Source organism: Saccostrea echinata, unplaced genomic scaffold (genome assembly GCF_033153115.1).
Source record: "Saccostrea echinata isolate AGI-Se365-2 ecotype Australia unplaced genomic scaffold, CSIRO_AGI_Sech_v1 ptg000041l, whole genome shotgun sequence".
Taxonomy (NCBI): domain Eukaryota; kingdom Metazoa; phylum Mollusca; class Bivalvia; order Ostreida; family Ostreidae; genus Saccostrea; species Saccostrea echinata.
In genome coordinates, this window is record NW_026889790.1 from 2,217,613 (window position 1) to 2,236,790 (window position 19,178).

A 19,178-nucleotide genomic window follows, 5' to 3' on the forward strand; every position below is an offset into this window, starting at 1 on the left:
TGAGCATTTAGGTGAACAAAATCTCAACTTGAGGACAGAAAAACATGCGACCGGAAGTGCATTTCCTAAGATGGTTGACTTCACACTAGACAATTGCAGTCTCAATAACATATGTAAAAATCATTTCAAAAACTTTATCAATAAGTGATATTTTTGGGAATGTTAAAAATCCCAATGACATAGTTTCCCTCTTATAACCGGAAAGTGTCATTTTTTGTTTCCAGTGAGATCAACACATATAGAAACTGTGAAAGAGATTCAATTATATGATGCAAGTTTTATTTCAAAGGTGAAAAGTTTAAATTTTCGATTTCTTTGATCACTTCCTGTAACGACCGGAAGTGACGGCTGACGCTATTAACCCAAAGAGTTTTGCCTACTCATTAAGCTCTATTACTCATATAAGTTTGGTGTCTTAATCTCTTACCGTTTCTGAGATCTCACTTTGACAAGTTCTTATTTTGCGGACAGTAAAACATGCGACCGGAAGTGAATTTTACCAAGATATTTGACGTTACTCTAGACATTTGCAGTCTAAATAACATATCTAAAAATCATTTCAAATACTTCATCTATAAGCGATATTTATTGGAAAGTAAAATACTCAAATTATGTAGTTTTTCTCTTATAACCGGAAGTTGACATTTCTGTTTCCGGTGGGACTAACATATTTCGAAACTGTAAAACAGATGCAAAAATGCGATGCAAGATTTAATTAAAATAAGAAAAGTTGAAATTTTCGATTTCTTTGATCTCCTCCTGTGACGACCGGAAGTGACGGCTGACGGATTTAAACATATTCTGCAAACGTACTTGTCATGATCTATAATCCCTGAAAGTTTGAGGTCTTTATCTTTTACCGTTTCTGAGATATCGTCCGGACATGATCTCTTTTGAAAAAAACGGAAATTGGACATATCTGACGACCGGAAGTGAATTTTGCAAAATCCTTCAAAATGTTATTAGTTTATTTTATTTGTCATAATCCCTGAAAGATTCAAGAAAATCCATCGAGCCATCTCTGAGAAATCGCTTGGACAAAAAACAGGAAAAAAATAATAATAATAACTAGAAACTCATTGCGAGCAATGAGAGGTCTTCCGTCCGATTCCGAAAATAAAAACGAAAATTCAAGCTGAAAAAGTGATAAGAGAAATTCAGACACTTTGGAGATTGAACCCTGGTCGTCAGCGTGAAAATCCAACGTGCTAACCATTAAATTTTTTGCATCACTTCCTGTCACGACCGGAAGTAACGGCGATACAAGATTTTCTCACAATTCAAATAAACGGATGACTGACTGTCAGTCCTGAAAGTTTTAGACTTCAGTTGTTTACTGTTGCCAAGCAATATTGTGAGAACAAATCCGAATTTTGAGAACAGGTAAACACGCGACCGAAAGTGAAATTTATAAAAAAAAATCTCTGACTTTTCTCTAGACATTTGCAGTATCTACAACATACATAAAATCATTTCAGGTGCATTATCGATAAGCAATATTTATCAGATAGTCAAATATCAAAATAACGTAGTTTATCTCCTAAAACCGGAAGTTGACGTTTTTGTGTCCGGTGGAATTTAACATATTTCAAAACAGCGAAAGAGATGCAATAAAGTGATGCAAGTTTTAATTCAAAAAAGGAAAGTTAAAATTTTTGATTTCTTTGATCACTTCCTGTGACAAGCGGAAGTGACGACTGATGCTTTTAACCCAAATGATTTTGCCTACTCCTCAAGGACTATTACTCATAAAAGTTTGGTGTTTTAATCTTTTACCTGTTATTGAGATCTCGCTCAGACAACTTCTCATTTTAAGGACAGGAAAACACGCGACCGGAAGTGAATTTTTGAAAGATTATTATGGTTACTCTACACATTTGCACTCTGAATAACATATTTAAAATTCATTTCAAATACTTTATCTATAAAGAATATTTATGGGAAAGTAAAATACTCAAATTATTTAGTTTTTCTCTTATAACCGGAAGTTGTCGTTTTTGTTTCCAGTGGGACCAACATCTTTCGAATCTGCAAAAAACATGCAATAAAGTGATGCAATTTTTAAGTAAAAAAAGAAAAGTTGAAATTTTCGATTTCTTTGATCACTTCCTGTGACGACCGGAAGTGACGGCTGATGCTCCGAACCCAAATGGTTTAACCTACATCTTAAGGTCTGTTGCTCATATATGTTTGGTGTCTAAATCTCTTACCCTTTCCGAGATCTTGCTAAGACAACTTCTCATTTTTAGGACAGAAAAACACGCGACCGGAAGTGACTTTTACAAAGATATTTGAAAATACTCTAGACATTTGCTGTCTGAATAACATATTTAAAATTCATTCCAAATACTTTATCTACAAAAGATGTTAATGGGAAAGAAAACTACTCAAATTATGTCGTTTTTTCTCTTATAACCGGAAGTTGACGTTTTTGTTTTCGGTGGGACCAACATATTTCGAAACTACAAAAGAGATGCAATAATGTGATGTAAGTATTGATTAAAAAAAGGAAAGTTGAAATTTAACGATTTCTTTGATCACTTCCGTAAGCAACCGGAAGTACTGACGACGAACGAAAAGGCAATTTTGCAAATCTAGAAGTCGTATCCTATCATCTCTAACAAGTCTCCAGTTCATATCTTTAGCCGTTTCTTAGATCCTTCGAGGACAAAATTTCAATTTAAAATCAGGAAATTGTCCATAACTTGGCACTGGAACCGAATTTACCAAAAAACGGAATTTTATATAAAATTCATATAAAGACCTTTTATCCCTGAAAATTTCAAAGAAATTCATTGAATAGTTTTCGAGAAATCGCGTGCACAAAATTTTGTCTAAAAAAAAAAGAATAATAATAATAAGAAACAATAGAATCACTATAAGGTCTTCCGTGAAGACGGAAGACCTTAATAAACAGTAGAATCACTATAAGGTCTTCCGTCTGAAACGGAAGACCTTAATAATAAGAAACAGTAGAATCACTATAAGGTCTTCCGTGAAGACGGAAGACCTTAATAAGAAAATCGACAAAAACAATATGTCTCCCCTGGAAGGGGAGACATAATTAGACAAGAAATGTGTGTAATGTTGACCATGATCACCATAAAGACTTCCTGTATAATGCAATATGTTTATGAATTTTTGGCATCTTGAGTATTAGGGCACTCCAGGTAAATAACATCTGTACTAATAAGACCACACCCTCTTCTCAGGTAACTGTACAATAAAAAAATTGGGTCTTTAAGACAACATACAAATTTTGGCTGAAGTCTAAAACTGCATCATGCTCCTAGGGTCATGATATATCTATTGTTTGAACCAAAATTACAAAATAATTTTTGAAAGAAACATCTTGATTCTACTCTGCCTTTTTTATTTTTTTTTCTCCAGAAAAAATAAAACATGAGAAGAAATAGAAATAAATTTTACCAAAGCAACTACAAAAAGTTAAGCATGAAAAAACAATTGCCTCCACCAGGTAGAACTGCTTGTTAAATGCCATGTATATCACCTTGTACTGAAAGTCTGAAACACAAATTTATTATCTGCATTTCAGTCAGTCAAGAACCTTACAATTTATCTATGCAGGAAACCAGATTTACAAATTTTTCAACATGTGTCAAGACTGGGTGTTGACTGTGATTTCTTGAAACTGTACAATTTGACTCTGAACGTCTTTCTCAGCAGTGAATGCTGCAGAGAAAATCTCTCTAACTATCTCAACAAATTGAGTGGACTCATCCGAGTTTGGCTCCAGGGAATCTTTCAGTGACTCAAGCATCTGCAATAGAATGGCAATCTCTTTTAACAGCTGAAAGTGAGCAGAAATTATGATTATACATGATTCTAAGTAATGAAAGCACGATATCTATGTTTATTTGATCAACTGTAATCAATCTGATACGAAATACAGTTGACAAATCAACACTATAAACAAGATATATTGGGAAAAAAATCATGGGAAGATCAATCTTCTTTATTAGTATTATTGACTGGGTATTACTGACTGGGTATTATTGACTGGGTATTACTGACTGGATATTATTATACCTCTATTAAGAATACTCAAATTTGATTGGCTTGTTAGAAGGCTTTTAAACTCAATAATGACTCCAAAAAGTACCGTTTACAGCAATAATGACCTAGGAATCATTGCACGTGGGGTATAATGACCGGTCAATAAAATTAATGACCGCTAAAAATGACCTGTTAATCCAAATTCCATTCAAATTGAAAAAAAATATGCATACAGTAATGATTGTACATTACAAAAATTGCCGTTATAAAAATATGTATAGTATTTTTAGGATACGGAACACGATTGGCCTTTAGATGCGTCATAACATTTATCGTTTTCATTGAAATTAACTTTCGTTACAATACAATGTCAAATTCAACGAACGCAGGCTCGGCTCTCTTGTACAGTAAAAGTCTGCACCAGATTGTCATTGTAGTCGGGAATGGTATCTGTGAATTTATAAAAATGCAATGTTACTGACAATCACAGAGTGTTTTAATAAATCGGCGGTGCAAAAACTTACAAGACTAGCAGCCGAAAAGTAAACAACTTCACAAGCGAATCCCGATCCCGATGGAACACTGATAACAGTTCGTAGGTCTTATACATGTAATTGATTATTTTAGTAATTAAGCTTACAAAAATTGCCTTAACTTATATCGGTATAATAAAACAATTGATTACCCCTTATGAGTTCAACATGGTAAAATAAGGACCCTCGACCTGGCCCACTCGCTGACCTGACCTGACCTCGGCCGCTACGCGGCCTCGGTCAGGTCAGGTCACCTCGTGGGCCAGGTCTCGGGTCCTTATTTTACCATGTTGACCGCATAAGGGGTAATTAATTGTATATTATTGTCTGGGTATTTTTAACTCGGTATTACTGACTGGGTATAATTGACTGGGTATTACTGACTGGGCATTATTGACTTGGTATTACTGACTGAGCATTATTGAATGGACATTACTTGCGGGGTATTACTGACTGGGTATTACTGACTGGGTATTATTGACTGGGTATTATTGACTGGGTATTACTGACTGAATATTATTGTCTGGGTATTTTTAACTCGGTATTACTGACTGGGTATTATTGACTGGATATTATTGACTGGGTATTACTGACTGGGTATTACTGACTGGGTATTATTGACTGGGTATTACTGACTGGATATTATTGTCTGGGTATTTTTAACTCGGTATTACTGACTGGGTATTATTGACTGGATATTATTGACTGGGTATTACTGACTGGGTATTACTGACTGGGTATTACTGACTGGGCATTATTGACTTGGTATTACTGACTGGGCATTATTGAATGGGCATTACTTGCGGGGTATTACTGACTGGGTATAACTGACTGGGTATTATTGACTGGGCATTATTGAATGGTGACTGGTATTACTGACTGGGTATTATTGACTGGGTATTACTGACTGGGTATTATTGATTTGGTATTATTGACTGGGTATTACTGACAGGGTATTATTGACTGGGTATTACTGACTGGATATTTGACTGGGTATTATTGACTGGGTATTACTGACTGGGTATTACTAACTGGATATTATTGACTGGGAATTATTGAATGGTGACTGGTATTACTGACTGGGTATTATTGACTGGGTATTACTAACTGGGTATTACTGGCTGGGTATTATTGACTGGGTATTACTGACTGGATATTATTGTCTGGGTATTTTTAACTCGGTATTACTGACTGGGTATTATTGACTGGATATTATTGACTGGGTATTACTGACTGGGTATTACTGACTGGGTGTTATTGACTGGGTATTACTGACTGGATATTATTGTCTGGGTATTTTTAACTCGGTATTACTGACTGGGTATTATTGACTGGGTATTATTGACTGGGTATTACTGACTGGGTATTACTGACTGGGTATTATTGACTGGGTATTACTGACTCAGTATTACTGACTGGGTATTATTGACTGGGTATTACTGACTGGGCATTATTGACTTGGTATTACTGACTGGGCATTATTGAATGGGCATTACTTGCGGGGTATTACTGACTGGGTATTATTGACTGGGCATTATTGAATGGTGACTGGTATTACTGACTGGGTATTATTGACTGGGTATTACTGACTGGGTATTATTGATTTGGTATTATTATACCTCCAATTAGAATGAAAGAATCTGATTGGTTGATGAGAAAACATTAAAATTAGCTTATGACCCGTTTTTGTGTCATATGACCATTAATGACTTGATTGTGTATGAGATATTGACCGGTCATTAATATTATTGACCGCTGAACCTGACCTGTGCAGAAAATAAAAATGGCGGAACATATGGTCGCTTCGTTTTTTCTTCATGGTTACTGTACCGTTTTTAGATAAAGACTATAACTGTAAGTTATTCTTGAGAAATAAGATATAGACTATAAAATTGTGTACTACGTCACTTCTCATGAGTTATTTTGTCGTCTGTTTACAAAAACGATGGCTGGCGAATCGAGGTTTGCAACTCTGACAAGTGAGGAACTACAAGCAATCCTAGAAAACCGCGATAGTTCCAACACAAAACAATGTGTAGACTCGGCGAAACGAGTGTTCATTACATACTGCACTGAAAAAGGACTGATTGTGGACAAAATACTGCAAAAAACAAAAGGCGAAATTGCTGAAATTCTGATCAACTTTTACGCTGAACTCCGAAGAAAAGATGGTGAATTGTATAGTAGATCTTCCATGATCAGCATCAGGTTTGGTTTGCAGAGATTTTTCCAAAAAATTAACTATGACATTATTAATGACCCAGATTTTCGTCTATCAAACGAAATGTTCAAGGCAGTTTTAACAAACATCAAACGAACTGGAAAGGGAACCACTCAACACAAGGAAATTATCAGCGATGCTGACATGGCAACATTGTATAGTAGCGGCGTCCTAAACGGAAACAGTCCACAGGGATTGCAATATAAAGTTTTTCTTGATGTGATGTTCTACACATGTAGAAGAGGAAGGGAAAATCTGAGAAGCATGAAGAAAACTGATTTTGTTTTGAGGACAGATGGCCAAGGAAGGAGGTATTATCTTAATGTCGCTCAGTATGAAACCAAAAATCACAGAGGAAGTGATGTGAATGACCATGATGCATCTTCAGCAAGAATATATGAAATACCAGGTAATATACTTCTTGAAATACATGTAAAATAAAATTAATGTAAACTTCAGCATTTACTAATTTTAGATCATATATTTGTCTATGTGACAATTTTCATGAATTCAACTGATTTACAATTTTTCATATGTCCATGTAGGTGATGAGAAGTGTCCTGTGTCTAGTCTGGAGAAATACCTCGGAAAGCTGAATCCAAATTGTGAAAGTTTTTGGCAGAGACCGAAGCGCCATATCAACGATTCAGATGCTGTTTGGTATGACAATTCTCCAGTAGGTCATAATACTTTGGGAAATTTTATGAAAACAATATCTATGAAAGCCGAACTCTCAACTCTGTATACAAACCACTGCATACGTGCCACGTGTATTACTAGTTTGGATCAGGGTGGGATAGAAGCTCGACACATCATGTCTGTCAGTGGACATAAGTCCGAAACTTCCATAAAAAGCTATTCAAGATGTGTAAGTGAAACAAAAAAGCAAGAAATGTTTGATGTATTGTCATCTGTGGTTTACCCATCACCAAAGCTAGGGCTAGAAAACCCAGTTGTTCCAACAAATTCTTGTACCAGTACTTCAGAAAGTCAGCTCTTAAATTTGAATAACTGTGAATTTGAGACTGTCAGTACCAAACAATTGCTATCTGAAATCCTACCTGATGAAAATGGTTCAGATTTGTTTGCAAATGTTCCAGAAGAAAAGGAGAATGTTAAAGTTGACCAAACGCCTCAAAACTCTTGTGGCCCATTATTCAGAAATGTCGGTCAAGTGCACATTCACTATTACATGGGAAAAGAACAACAAAAGTAAAGATACTGTAAAGTTCTTTATTGGACTCTGTAAATCATTTAATGATTCTAAGATGTGTTTTTTCACTTTTCAATTGAACTTTCAAATTCAAAGTTATTGCTGCTTAAATCGTTATTTCACAATATGCATTATTCTGTTGAAATAAAATGTTACATGTGTTAAAATTGATAATTATTATTATTATTGTCGGTATAATAAAACAATTGATCACCCTTCATGAGGTCAGCATGGTGAAATGATGCCCCTTGACCTGACCCACTCGATGACCTGACCTGACCTCGGCCGTTGGCCTCGGTCAGGTCAGGTCACCTCGTGGGTCAGGTCTCGGGTCATCATTTCACCATGTTGACCTCATGAAGGGTGATTAATTGTATAATTATTGACTGGGTATTACTGACAGGGTATTATTGACTGGGTATTACTGACTGGATATTTGACTGGGTATTATTGACTGGGTATTACTGACTGGGTATTACTAACTGGATATTATTGACTGGGCATTATTGAATGGTGACTGGTATTACTGACTGGGTATTATTGACTGGGTATTGCTAACTGGGTATTACTGACTGGGTATTATTGACTGGGTATTACTGACTGGATATTATTGTCTGGGTATTTATAACTCGGTATTACTGACTGGGTATTATTGACTGGATATTATTGACTGGGTATATCTGACTGGGTATTATTGACTGGGTATTTCTGACTGGGTTTTACTTACTTGGAATTTCGGACTGGTATTATTTAGACAATTAATTATACCTTGTCGAGACATGACATATCCCCGAGATACGGCTGTAAGAGCTCCACACGGTGTCTATCCTGGCTATACTTCTCAGCCAATGTTTTAATACTACGTATCACTAACTCTGACTGCAAGGGCTGCATAATCATTCCATAGTTAAACGAGAATGGTATATCTGTAGAATAATAAAGTGGAATGTATGTTAGTACAATGAGGTAGACTGATTATCATGGTAGGGATATAGGAATTTCCTTCACATTAACTTCCTATTTGATACAAAACATTTCTGTTTAACTTAAGCTAAAAAACAAAAAAAAAATTTCTTATAAGACAGTTTAGCTTGTAAACAAGATAATTTTTTTCTTTCAATTTTAATGACTACCCAATTATTTACTTCCAAGTTTTATCAGAGGCAAACTTACTGCACTTGTCTACAGGGCTGACTTCAGAGCTGATTGTCAGACACTGGAACTCTGAACAAAGGCCCAAAGAGGTCCTATTGTACGGACTGACTATTACACCAAGAAAGGAAAAACCGTCCTGAGCAAAATATTCCTGTAATAAAAGAAAAAGTCAGTTATAGCTCCAAAGCCATATGAGGATGGAACACTGAAAATTATCATTGCTGTGGGAACAATCATGGACACAAACTGGAAACTTCATACAATATTGTGTAACATTTGTCCTGTATAAAGCAGCATACATAATACCCATCACCAAATAAAACACTAAATCATATACATGTAGGACCCCAGATAATGTAATATGTTAAAATAAAGAGCACACAAAACTTCAAACAACTTAAAAATACATTGTCGTTTTTTTTCTTTGTTTGCACCAAAACAATCTGCACTAAAAATTGAGAAAATTGTCAAGTCTCTTATAAATAGCTCAGTTTGAATTCAATTCAATTGGAATCAGATCTGTCACTTTAGGTTCATGCATACTCAGTTTAGAATAAGATGAATAGATTCTTCTAGAAACAATATTTGATTGTGCATCAATTAAATAAAAGCAGAGGAAATTCAGGCTAAACCTGTGATGTCAGTAATGATGTAATTCTAGGGAAAAGATGCTAAATACAGCACTTATAAATCATTATAAAATCATTTAATATGAAGCCTATATATTAATGGTTACATATATGTGTGTATGTAAAAAACAAACCAATGACAAGTCTGTACTTTCTCTTACTTTATTCAAACATGGATCAAAGGAAATTTGCAATGCTAATAAGCACAATTTATATTAGGAGTACATCCATAAAACATTTAACAAGCAATGAAAAAAGTACCATCTGCAGGAATGCTTCTTATTTAAGTTTTACTCTCTCTCCCCCACATTTTCACATTCACAATAAATCACTCTTTATGTTTTAGTAAAATTATGTGAAGACAGTAATTGTAACTAATTCTGAATGCAATTATTTGTTATTTGTATTATATTTTCTGTTGAAAAGTCCACTGTCTTAACTTGAACATCAATGACCCTTTCTGAAGAACATGGAGTTAACGTGATCATATAAATCTCACCTGAAATTTGAGCTGAGTCTCAATGTCCCTTATTGAGGGGTTGGGGTTAAAGGTCGGATGGGAGTGGTACCAGCCGACAACATTCATTCTGTTGTTACTAATCTCCTCACAGGCAAATGTCTGAGACACTGCAGAAAAACAAATCAATGCTCGCAAAAGTAATAAAAAGAAATATTCAGATATTAAATAAATCAAAATTTAATAATGAGAGGTTTGATAATTTCAAAAAAGACTACAGTAAAAAATATCAGATTTACATGAAAACTTAAGAAAGTAAATAAATCTGAAGTGCTACAAGCAGCATTTTATAACTTAAAATGGGACTGATTTTAAGAACTAGAAGTGGAACTTTGCACCTTAGCATTATATTTTAGGAGAAAAAAAAACTGTCACACTAAAAATGTAATAGCATTTTGCTCAAACGGAAACATTTAATAAACGGAAAACAGCCATAATATAAGCTGTGGCTTATAATCATTGCTGGATTGATTTCTGTTACTGACCTGGATCCATCTCACACTGAAGTCCAGTACTGATACTGTTACACGGAATCGCCATGGTAATCTCTAAATGCTGGTCATCGTCATGGTAACAACCTCCTAACATTCCTATGACCTCAGTCTTTGATATATGAGCATGAATATCCATTATCACTAAAGCTGTATTGTGTATTTCAACATAGAACGGGGCCTGAAATAGAAGTGACATTCTTATTTAATACTGTATCATTATTTTTGCAATATCTAATCAACTAATTGTGAAAATAAAGACTTACTGGTCTCTCTTGAGAAAAGTTCTGACAAGGTATAAGTTTGAAAGGGTCAAGACTTTGGACTTTGGGTGATCTTGAAATCTTCCCTGGGCTCTCCTTGGTTGTAACTTTATCTTGGTGCTAAAATCCAAAATTTAAGTTCATTGTTTTCAGAATTACAGTTTTTTGGTTGTAGCAAGTGTCTACCCTTACTCATTATCTGTGTAGCTTTGCCTTGCAGTTTCTGAATTCATTCATCTATATGTATTGGCCGTACCCATTTCCTATATAGTTATGCATCATAATTCTTTTTCATCCACCCATGTGTAATCTAATTACCTGTATAGTTTTGCCCTGTAATTCCTTTTCATCAACCCACTGCCCATATTCATTTCTTATTCTTCTCTTCCTTGTTCTCTACAAACAAATCAACATCATTCTGCTCAACTAGTTTGATTTGATATATTATCAAATAAACATCACTTTTTATATTTACATGATTCTATTGCTATATACATGTAATACATAACAAGTGATACTTCATATAAAATTTTCATTCCATTCCCCTGGACAGGTATTGTCTACCTACCATGGACTCTAGTTTAGAGAAGTTGACTTTGACTATGGCTTCTCTGGTTCTATCTCTTGATACCTGGGGTCCTACTTTTGATGTCTGATTGTAACAAGCTTGTTCTAAATAATGATAGGTACATAAAAATAATAAAGCTTAATAAAGTAAATCTTTTGAAGTCATGACAAAAGTATTCAGCATTTTTATCTTTAATCATTTTCCTCAGTAGTATACAATGTAACAATACTGCACACTTGTTGTCCCACTAATTACAGATGTAAAGCAGCTCTTACCACATCCAAAATTAATTGCTCCTGTACACTCCAAGAAAGCATGAATTCTCCCAATGCAGTTGACATCACCACAATTCTTCAATCCAGGTCGCACACAGGTTTTGTTTAGGTATCCTGGCTTACATTTTGCCCTGAAATTTTTTTTTCTTTTAAAGAGATTTGTGTTTCTTAAATGGAATCACACTTTAGCAAATTCTCTTGTACATCAGAAAAATATATAGGTATATATATTGACCATTTAGCTACCAAACAAAATCTCTGCAGTTGCTCAATTTCTTGCAATTAGTGCAGGAAGAAACATGGGCAGAGTGTCTCAAAAAAGCTGTGAATCACAGAAATTACTTAATATACAGGAAAAACTTTTTTCATTTTCCTTCATCATATGGAATATTTACCATGTTTCTAAAATGTAATTTCTAATTCTTAGATAACGTTCTGGGGTTTTAGAGGGTCGTCCATCAAAAAAGTCTGCATGAATTCGGTGCTCCTGTTCTGTGATGGTATCTAGGTTAATCTGAGCTTCCTGAGTAGGTACAGGCAAATCAAGGTACTCTCCATTCCATAAAACAATGCAATTGTCTGTCAAAAAATAATAATAATTAAACTATACCTTAGAAAAAAACCTTTGAATGATTTTCAAGATTTGATCTTACTTAAACAGAATGGTTTATTCATATATTTTATATTTTGGGGGAGCTAGATCTTCAGCAGGGGTACTCACTTGATTTTGGCTTAGAAAATTCTGGTACTTCACTCTTAGTGTCAAGAATATTTTCCTCTTCTTTCTCATTAATAAGGACAGAGACAGCATTAATTTGATTTGGTTCATCATCTGGGGACTTTTCTTCACTTTTCTCTTTGTACTTTCCTTTTTCTGATGGTTTGTTGAGATTGGCTGCTCGGATCAGTTGTTCATACACAGAATTAGGGGAAGCTGATCGAGATTTGAGGATTGGATTCTCTTCGTCCTCATTTTCTATGTCTATCTCTCCATCTTCATCCTCATCCTCTTTCACAATGTCTGCCACTGCACAGAATCCATCCAGATTTTCTATGACACCTGTCGACTGCTGAAGGCGAGACTCTAGAGATGGACTTAGCTGACCAATGCCCCCACTAGAGGTAGCTGTGACCAGTAAACTTACCATTGGAGATGCTGTGGTGGGGTTTGCAGTCGAGGTCTCTGGCTGTGAGACAGTTGTTTGAGGAACAGTTTTGACAGTTATTTGTACTTGGCCTTGTGTTTCAGAGTATTTCTCTATCTTTCTTTGCTTGGCACATGATGCTTTACTCCCTGATTTTGACATGCCTTCCTTCTTTATTGCTTCCCTCTTTTGACCTTGTGATTCAGTTTTTGCCCTTTGCATTTTTTGAAAAAGCTGAACCTCTAGTTTGTTTTTATTTTTGTTCTTATTTCCATGATTTATTAACATTTTTCCTAACATGCTGTTTTTGCCTGGAGAGGAATTTTTTTGCTTGGATACCGTGGTAACTGTCGTTTGTGCAGTCGTGACTAAAGAGAGGACATCTTTAATTAGGTCATCCTTCTTCTTGGCTGTTGAAGGCACAGATGGTTTACTGACATCAGTTTCACTGCTCCTGTTATCTTCTTTTGCCTAAAATAAAAATATCATCATATCTGACTAAATAAAAATATCATCATATCTGACTAAATAAAAATATCATCATATCTGACTAAATAAATTATCATCATATCCAACTAAATAAAAATATCATCATATCTGACTAAATAAAAATATCATCATATCTGACTAAATAAATTATCATCATATCTGACTAAATAAAAATATCATCATATCTGACTAAATAAAAATATCATCATATCTGACTAAATAAATTATCATCATATCCGACTAAATAAAAATATCATCATATCTGACTAAATAAAAATATCATCATATCTGACTAAATAAATTATCATCATATCTGACTACATAAAAATATCATCATATCCGAAAGCACAAATTATGCAACAGATTTAATGGTTAAACCCATCAACAAAGAAGGCATAAATGCTTCAGAACATCTGTATTTGACATTTTACATGTATATGACAGTTATACGTGACATAATACAAATCTTACTTTCTGTTTGAAGTACTGTTGGGCGTAGTTCTTCACCTGCAGACCTGTCCTGCTTGGCATATGCTCTGCAATTTTCGACCAGCTTCGACCAAATACTTCCTTCAATTAATTAATAAAACAGAGATCTGATCAACATAGCTAAAAAATATATTCTGTCATATTACACTATTTACTTTTAGTCAGTTACAATATAAACAAAACCATTGTCTTAAATCTTAACATTGTGTATAGTACATTTAGAACGTGTTTACAATAAAAACATCAAAAACATCTCTGTACCAGATATTTTTCAAACATGACTTTTTCTTCCTCTGTCCATGGTTGTTTCTGTATGTGTGACTTTTTAGACAGAAGCCTTGGATTCTTCACTCTACGTGTACTTCCCTTTCCACTGGTATAATAACTTAGGTAAAAGTCATGGAATTCTACTATCATGTACTTTATAACAATGACAAAGGGAAATTGGCAGACATTATTTTTTTTATTCAGTACATGCTGAGTCAGTATGTGACTGACAAAGTATGTTGAATCAATGTGACTAACAAAAAATGCTGAACTAGTGTCAGTGTTTGACTAACAATGCATGTTGAATCAATATGTGACTGACAATACATGCAGTCAGCATTTGACTTGACAATACATGTTGATCAGTATAGGACTGACAACTTGAAGAAAAGAAAAGGATACTGCTCCTCTTGCAGCATTTTTTCAATTGTAGCTTTTGATTTCTCATCAAAAGTGTCCATTGTCCAGCCCTGAAATATAAACAATAAATATTGCACTTCTAACTGTATCAACTGCAAACTGTTTATGATGACTTAAAAGTATAAATTTAAAGAAACAATAATTTATTCAAACTGTGGCATTGTCATTTCAAAGTGGTTTGTTATGTCAGATCCAACTACAGTAAGATCTTTAAGGCCAATTCATGACTTTAACTGTTGGTTGAAGGTCCATTTGTTAATGTGTTCAAGGAATTTTTTTTATTAATTTCTTCTTATTAAGTGTACTGAGTTAAAACTCCCCAAAAACTTGTGTTTTCTTCATGTGGCTGGATGAGTTCTACATGCACCTCAACCCAATTACATGTACTTGGGATATAAACAAAAGGCCACAAAGCTCACCAGAGTCACTTAAGTCCTGCTGATCTTCATTAGCTGATTTTTTTCTTATATATTCATATGTAAAAATGATTTCCTATTGTGGCTCCACCCTACTTCCAGCGGAAGGGAGGGGAGGGGGTGATTTGAATAAAATTTATTTGACATTTCCTGACATGCTACTACATAAATATGACATCATACTTTTGCTGTTCTTGAGAAGAAGATTTTTAAAGACTCTTTTTCCCTCTTTCTATGTCAAACTTTGATCACCTATTGTGGCCCCTCCCCCTACTGTGTGTGTGTGTGTGGGGGGGGGGGGGGGGGGGCATAATTTGATTTCAATTTAGTTTCATCATTTCTGGCCAAGGGGTTCTTGAAAAGGAGATTTTGTAAGATACCCACCCTATTTTTTCTTGATTATCTCCCATTCAAAAAAAGGACATGGCCCTTTATCTTAACAAACTTGAATCTTTCCCTAAGAATGCTTTATTGTACATTTGGTTGAAACTGGTCAATTGGTTCTAGAGAAGAAGTTGAAAATGCGAAAAGTTAACAGACAGAAGGCTAGATGGACAGACGGACAAACGACAGACAATACACTGTAGGTGATCAGAAAAGCTCACTTGAACCCTTGGTTCAGGTGAGCTAACAATCTATCAAACAAAACAAGTGCACAAATTTTATCTACCAACCTGCTCCAGCATCCAAGCAGGATTTGTGTATTCTGGCAGCAAGTTGGCACTTTTGGAAGGAAGCTCATCATAGATCTCATTGTCCACACTGCAAGAGAGATTAATTCCAATGTTTCACCCTTATTAAAAGACAATACATTACAGTCATGTCCCTTGTCTGACTATTCACATGTAGGGTATAATAGATAAAATGTTAGAACACACTTTCAAAGATTTCTTTTTTTTTTTAAATGTTAATAAATATCAAAACAATCATAAACATAGGTAATCAGAGATTACCTCAACGAATGTTGTCTTTAAGTAAGGCTAATAATCTAGGAGTGTGCATCCCTAGATGCAACATTTATGCAATTTTGGTCTGATAGGGCTTGCAGTTACTTGGGAATAGACTTATCTGAAAACTTGAAACTAGTCACTCATCCAGAAAATGTAAGTCAAATCCAGCATCTGAAGCAAGTTTTGAGATTGTTCGTCCCTTGATGCATCATCCATGCATGTTTGGTTCAGATAGGCCTTATAGTTACTTGGAAATGAGACCTGGTCCAAAAACTTTAACCTGGTTACTCATCCGGAAAATGTAGGTCAGATCCAGCATCCGAAGCAAGTCCAGTAGTGTGAATCCTTAGATGTATCATCCATGCAAGTTTGGTCAATATAGGATTTATAGTTACTTGGAAATGACATCTGCTCCAAAAACTTTAACCTGGTCACTCATCCGGAAAATGTAAGTCAAATCCAGCATCCGAAGCAAGTCCAGTAGTGTGCATCCTTAGATGTATCATCCATGCAAGTTTAGTCAATATAGGGCTTATAGTTACTTGGAAATGAGATCTGCTCCAAAAACTTTAACCTGCTCCAAAAACATTAACCTGGTCATTCTTTAGCTGAAATTGCAGCATCTGAAACCTTGACTGGTACAATGAAACACACTAGAAGCATCCTCCATGCATCTCTGACTAATATAGGCCATAGAAGTACTTGAAAAGAAAACTGCTCCAAAAACCTTAACTTGGGACGCCGACGCCGACACCCCCCAACAACGCCGAGGGTATTACATAAGCTCCCCCAACTTCGTTGAGGTGAGCTAAAAATTGAGACAAACATAAAACTAGAAGCAGAAAATTATGATAGATGGCATAAAAACAAAAGATCAGGTTAGCCAATTTTAGTTTAATAAAATCAATTCCAAAATAAATTACACATAAACAGGGCTTAATATCCCTTGCATCCAGGTCCAAGAACCCAGTCCCAGTAAGCAATTGAAAACTGACTCTTTTGAAGTAAATTAGGTTTTACTTTCAATTTTGTTAAACTGAATTAGATCCAAATGAACAACTTCATATTTGAACATGTCTGCTCTATCTTTCAGCCAGTAAGTTATTTGACATTTTCTTTTATTCTTGCTCATATATAAATTCATGCATGGTACAGATCAGGGAGAGACAGCTATATTCATCTCCGAGTGTCGCTAAAACACAGATAGGAAAATGGATTGGAAAGTCTAACAGAAATTATGATACCAGGTTAATCACTTGACAGACATATAAATCATACCAGATACAATATACTAGTACATTATATAAATTGCTCATATCAAGAATAATTAATACATCAAATTGATTTGAAGATTCCGAAACACAGACATAGCATAGAGTAAAGCAAACATAATAGAAAAATATTTATAAATGTCTTTATGATAAAATATGTACAAGTTCTTTGAAAATTGTATAATATATAGTTACCATTCAAACTGAAATTTTAAATACTAGTATGAAAATACATTGGGATCGATATACCAAAATGGATCGCACCTCAAATAAAGTTGTAGACTGACCACTGCAGTAAAGACAGACTGAATTTTTTTCTCTTTCTCTAGTCAAGAATCTGATGGAGTGTTGGTTCATAATTATTTCCAATAATTTCAATTTCATTACTGATTTTAGCTTTGAGATAGCTGAATATGCTTAGATTTATTTACACCTTTAATGATTCTAAAGAGCAGGCAACACATGTGTTCCATGGAACACTCTAGTTTATTATTTTTGTTTCTCCTGTTTACGAAAATAAACACAGTACATAACAATTGTAATAGGTCACCAATCTATGACACACATGATGCAACTGACTCAGTTGAAATATTTGAAACACAGTCACCTGACGAATGGATAGTGTTACCCCACCCCACCCCACCCACCCCCACCCCCGCTTCTGAGAATTTTTATTAGACACAAAAACTTATCAAAAATACATGATTTCCTAGTCTATCATTCTTATATTTCAATATCTGATATCATTTTCCGCTTTCATTAAGTTTTAGAGATTGGACCTATACCGTATATAAAAATACTATCAAAATCTTGAAAAACACATAAGGTGCCCTGCTTCGGGAGAAATTTTCTACGTTACTACAACATAATCAATGAAATTTATGCAAAATGTAGTTCAGGGAGATGTTGTTTTACAAGCCTCTTACATCCACACCCGATCAAAATGATTTATTTGTCCTAAATTCAAGTTTATTTACCTAATTTCCCTTCACTGGCAGCAAAACAGGAGGTGTTGATTGTAGGTTGTGGAAAACATCCAAGGAATTCTGATTAGCTATCTCTGGATTTTTCATTATGCTAAACAAAGTAGTACTTGATTACCTTTTGTGTCTAATACAAATTAATAATTTATTTGTCCTAAATTTGAGTTTATTTACCTAATTTCCCTTCACTTGCAGCGAAACAGGAGGTATTGATTGTAGATTTTGGAAAATATCCAAGGAGTTCTGATTAGCTATCTCTGGATTTTTCATTACGCTAAACAAAGTAGTACTTGAGGACCTTTTTTGTCTAATAAAAATTCTCAGAAGTGTGTGTGTATGTGGGGGGGGGGGGGGGGTACACCATCCATTTGTCAGGTGCCTGTGGTTTGAAAGCCTTGGAAAACAACTAATAAAAATATATGGCCTTGTTGAAAAAAAGTTTTGATCAGGCAAAAATTCATTTTTGTGAAATACATCAGACTGTCGATCTTAATGTCCAGTGTTAAAATATTTTTCACGAACACTGCATATGAACTATCAATATCATTCTCATATTTAAATCTAACAAAAAAATTTAAAAAATAAAAGATTTCCTTGCATTTTACTATTATTGTAACTTAAGATATGGACTGTATACACTACAACAAAATTGACCAAATCCTCAGACTAAAGCCATAATTTGACTCAATATTTACACAGCATGAACATGACAAACGTTTGAAGCTGTCTTTAAAAATGAATATACTTTTTGCTACTTTCCATGAAAAATGTAAAGTTCCTATAAATTTCGTTTCTAACTCACTCTAACTTAAATTCAAAGTCCCCTTCGATGTCGATTTCCCCATCTTCCGCCATCTTGTCTGGCG

General features: G+C 34.7%; 1 protein-coding gene across 1 annotated transcript; it reads right to left on the reverse strand.

Annotated features, from left to right (window-relative positions):
- Window positions 1-3,407: 3,407 nt before the first annotated feature.
- On the reverse strand, window positions 3,408-19,167 carry LOC133200729 (histone H2A deubiquitinase MYSM1-like). The gene is made up of 16 exons (XM_061336508.1): window positions 19,115-19,167; window positions 15,783-15,870; window positions 14,675-14,742; window positions 14,267-14,390; window positions 13,988-14,086; window positions 12,604-13,498; window positions 12,278-12,461; window positions 11,883-12,013; window positions 11,608-11,711; window positions 11,358-11,435; window positions 11,043-11,159; window positions 10,771-10,957; window positions 10,268-10,395; window positions 9,158-9,290; window positions 8,753-8,910; window positions 3,408-3,781 (listed from the first exon to the last, which is right to left on the reverse strand). The coding sequence occupies exons 1-16, from the start codon at window positions 19,165-19,167 to the stop codon at window positions 3,620-3,622; spliced, it is 2,709 nt and encodes a 902-aa protein (XP_061192492.1). The 3' UTR covers window positions 3,408-3,619.
- Window positions 19,168-19,178: the final 11 nt, after the last annotated feature.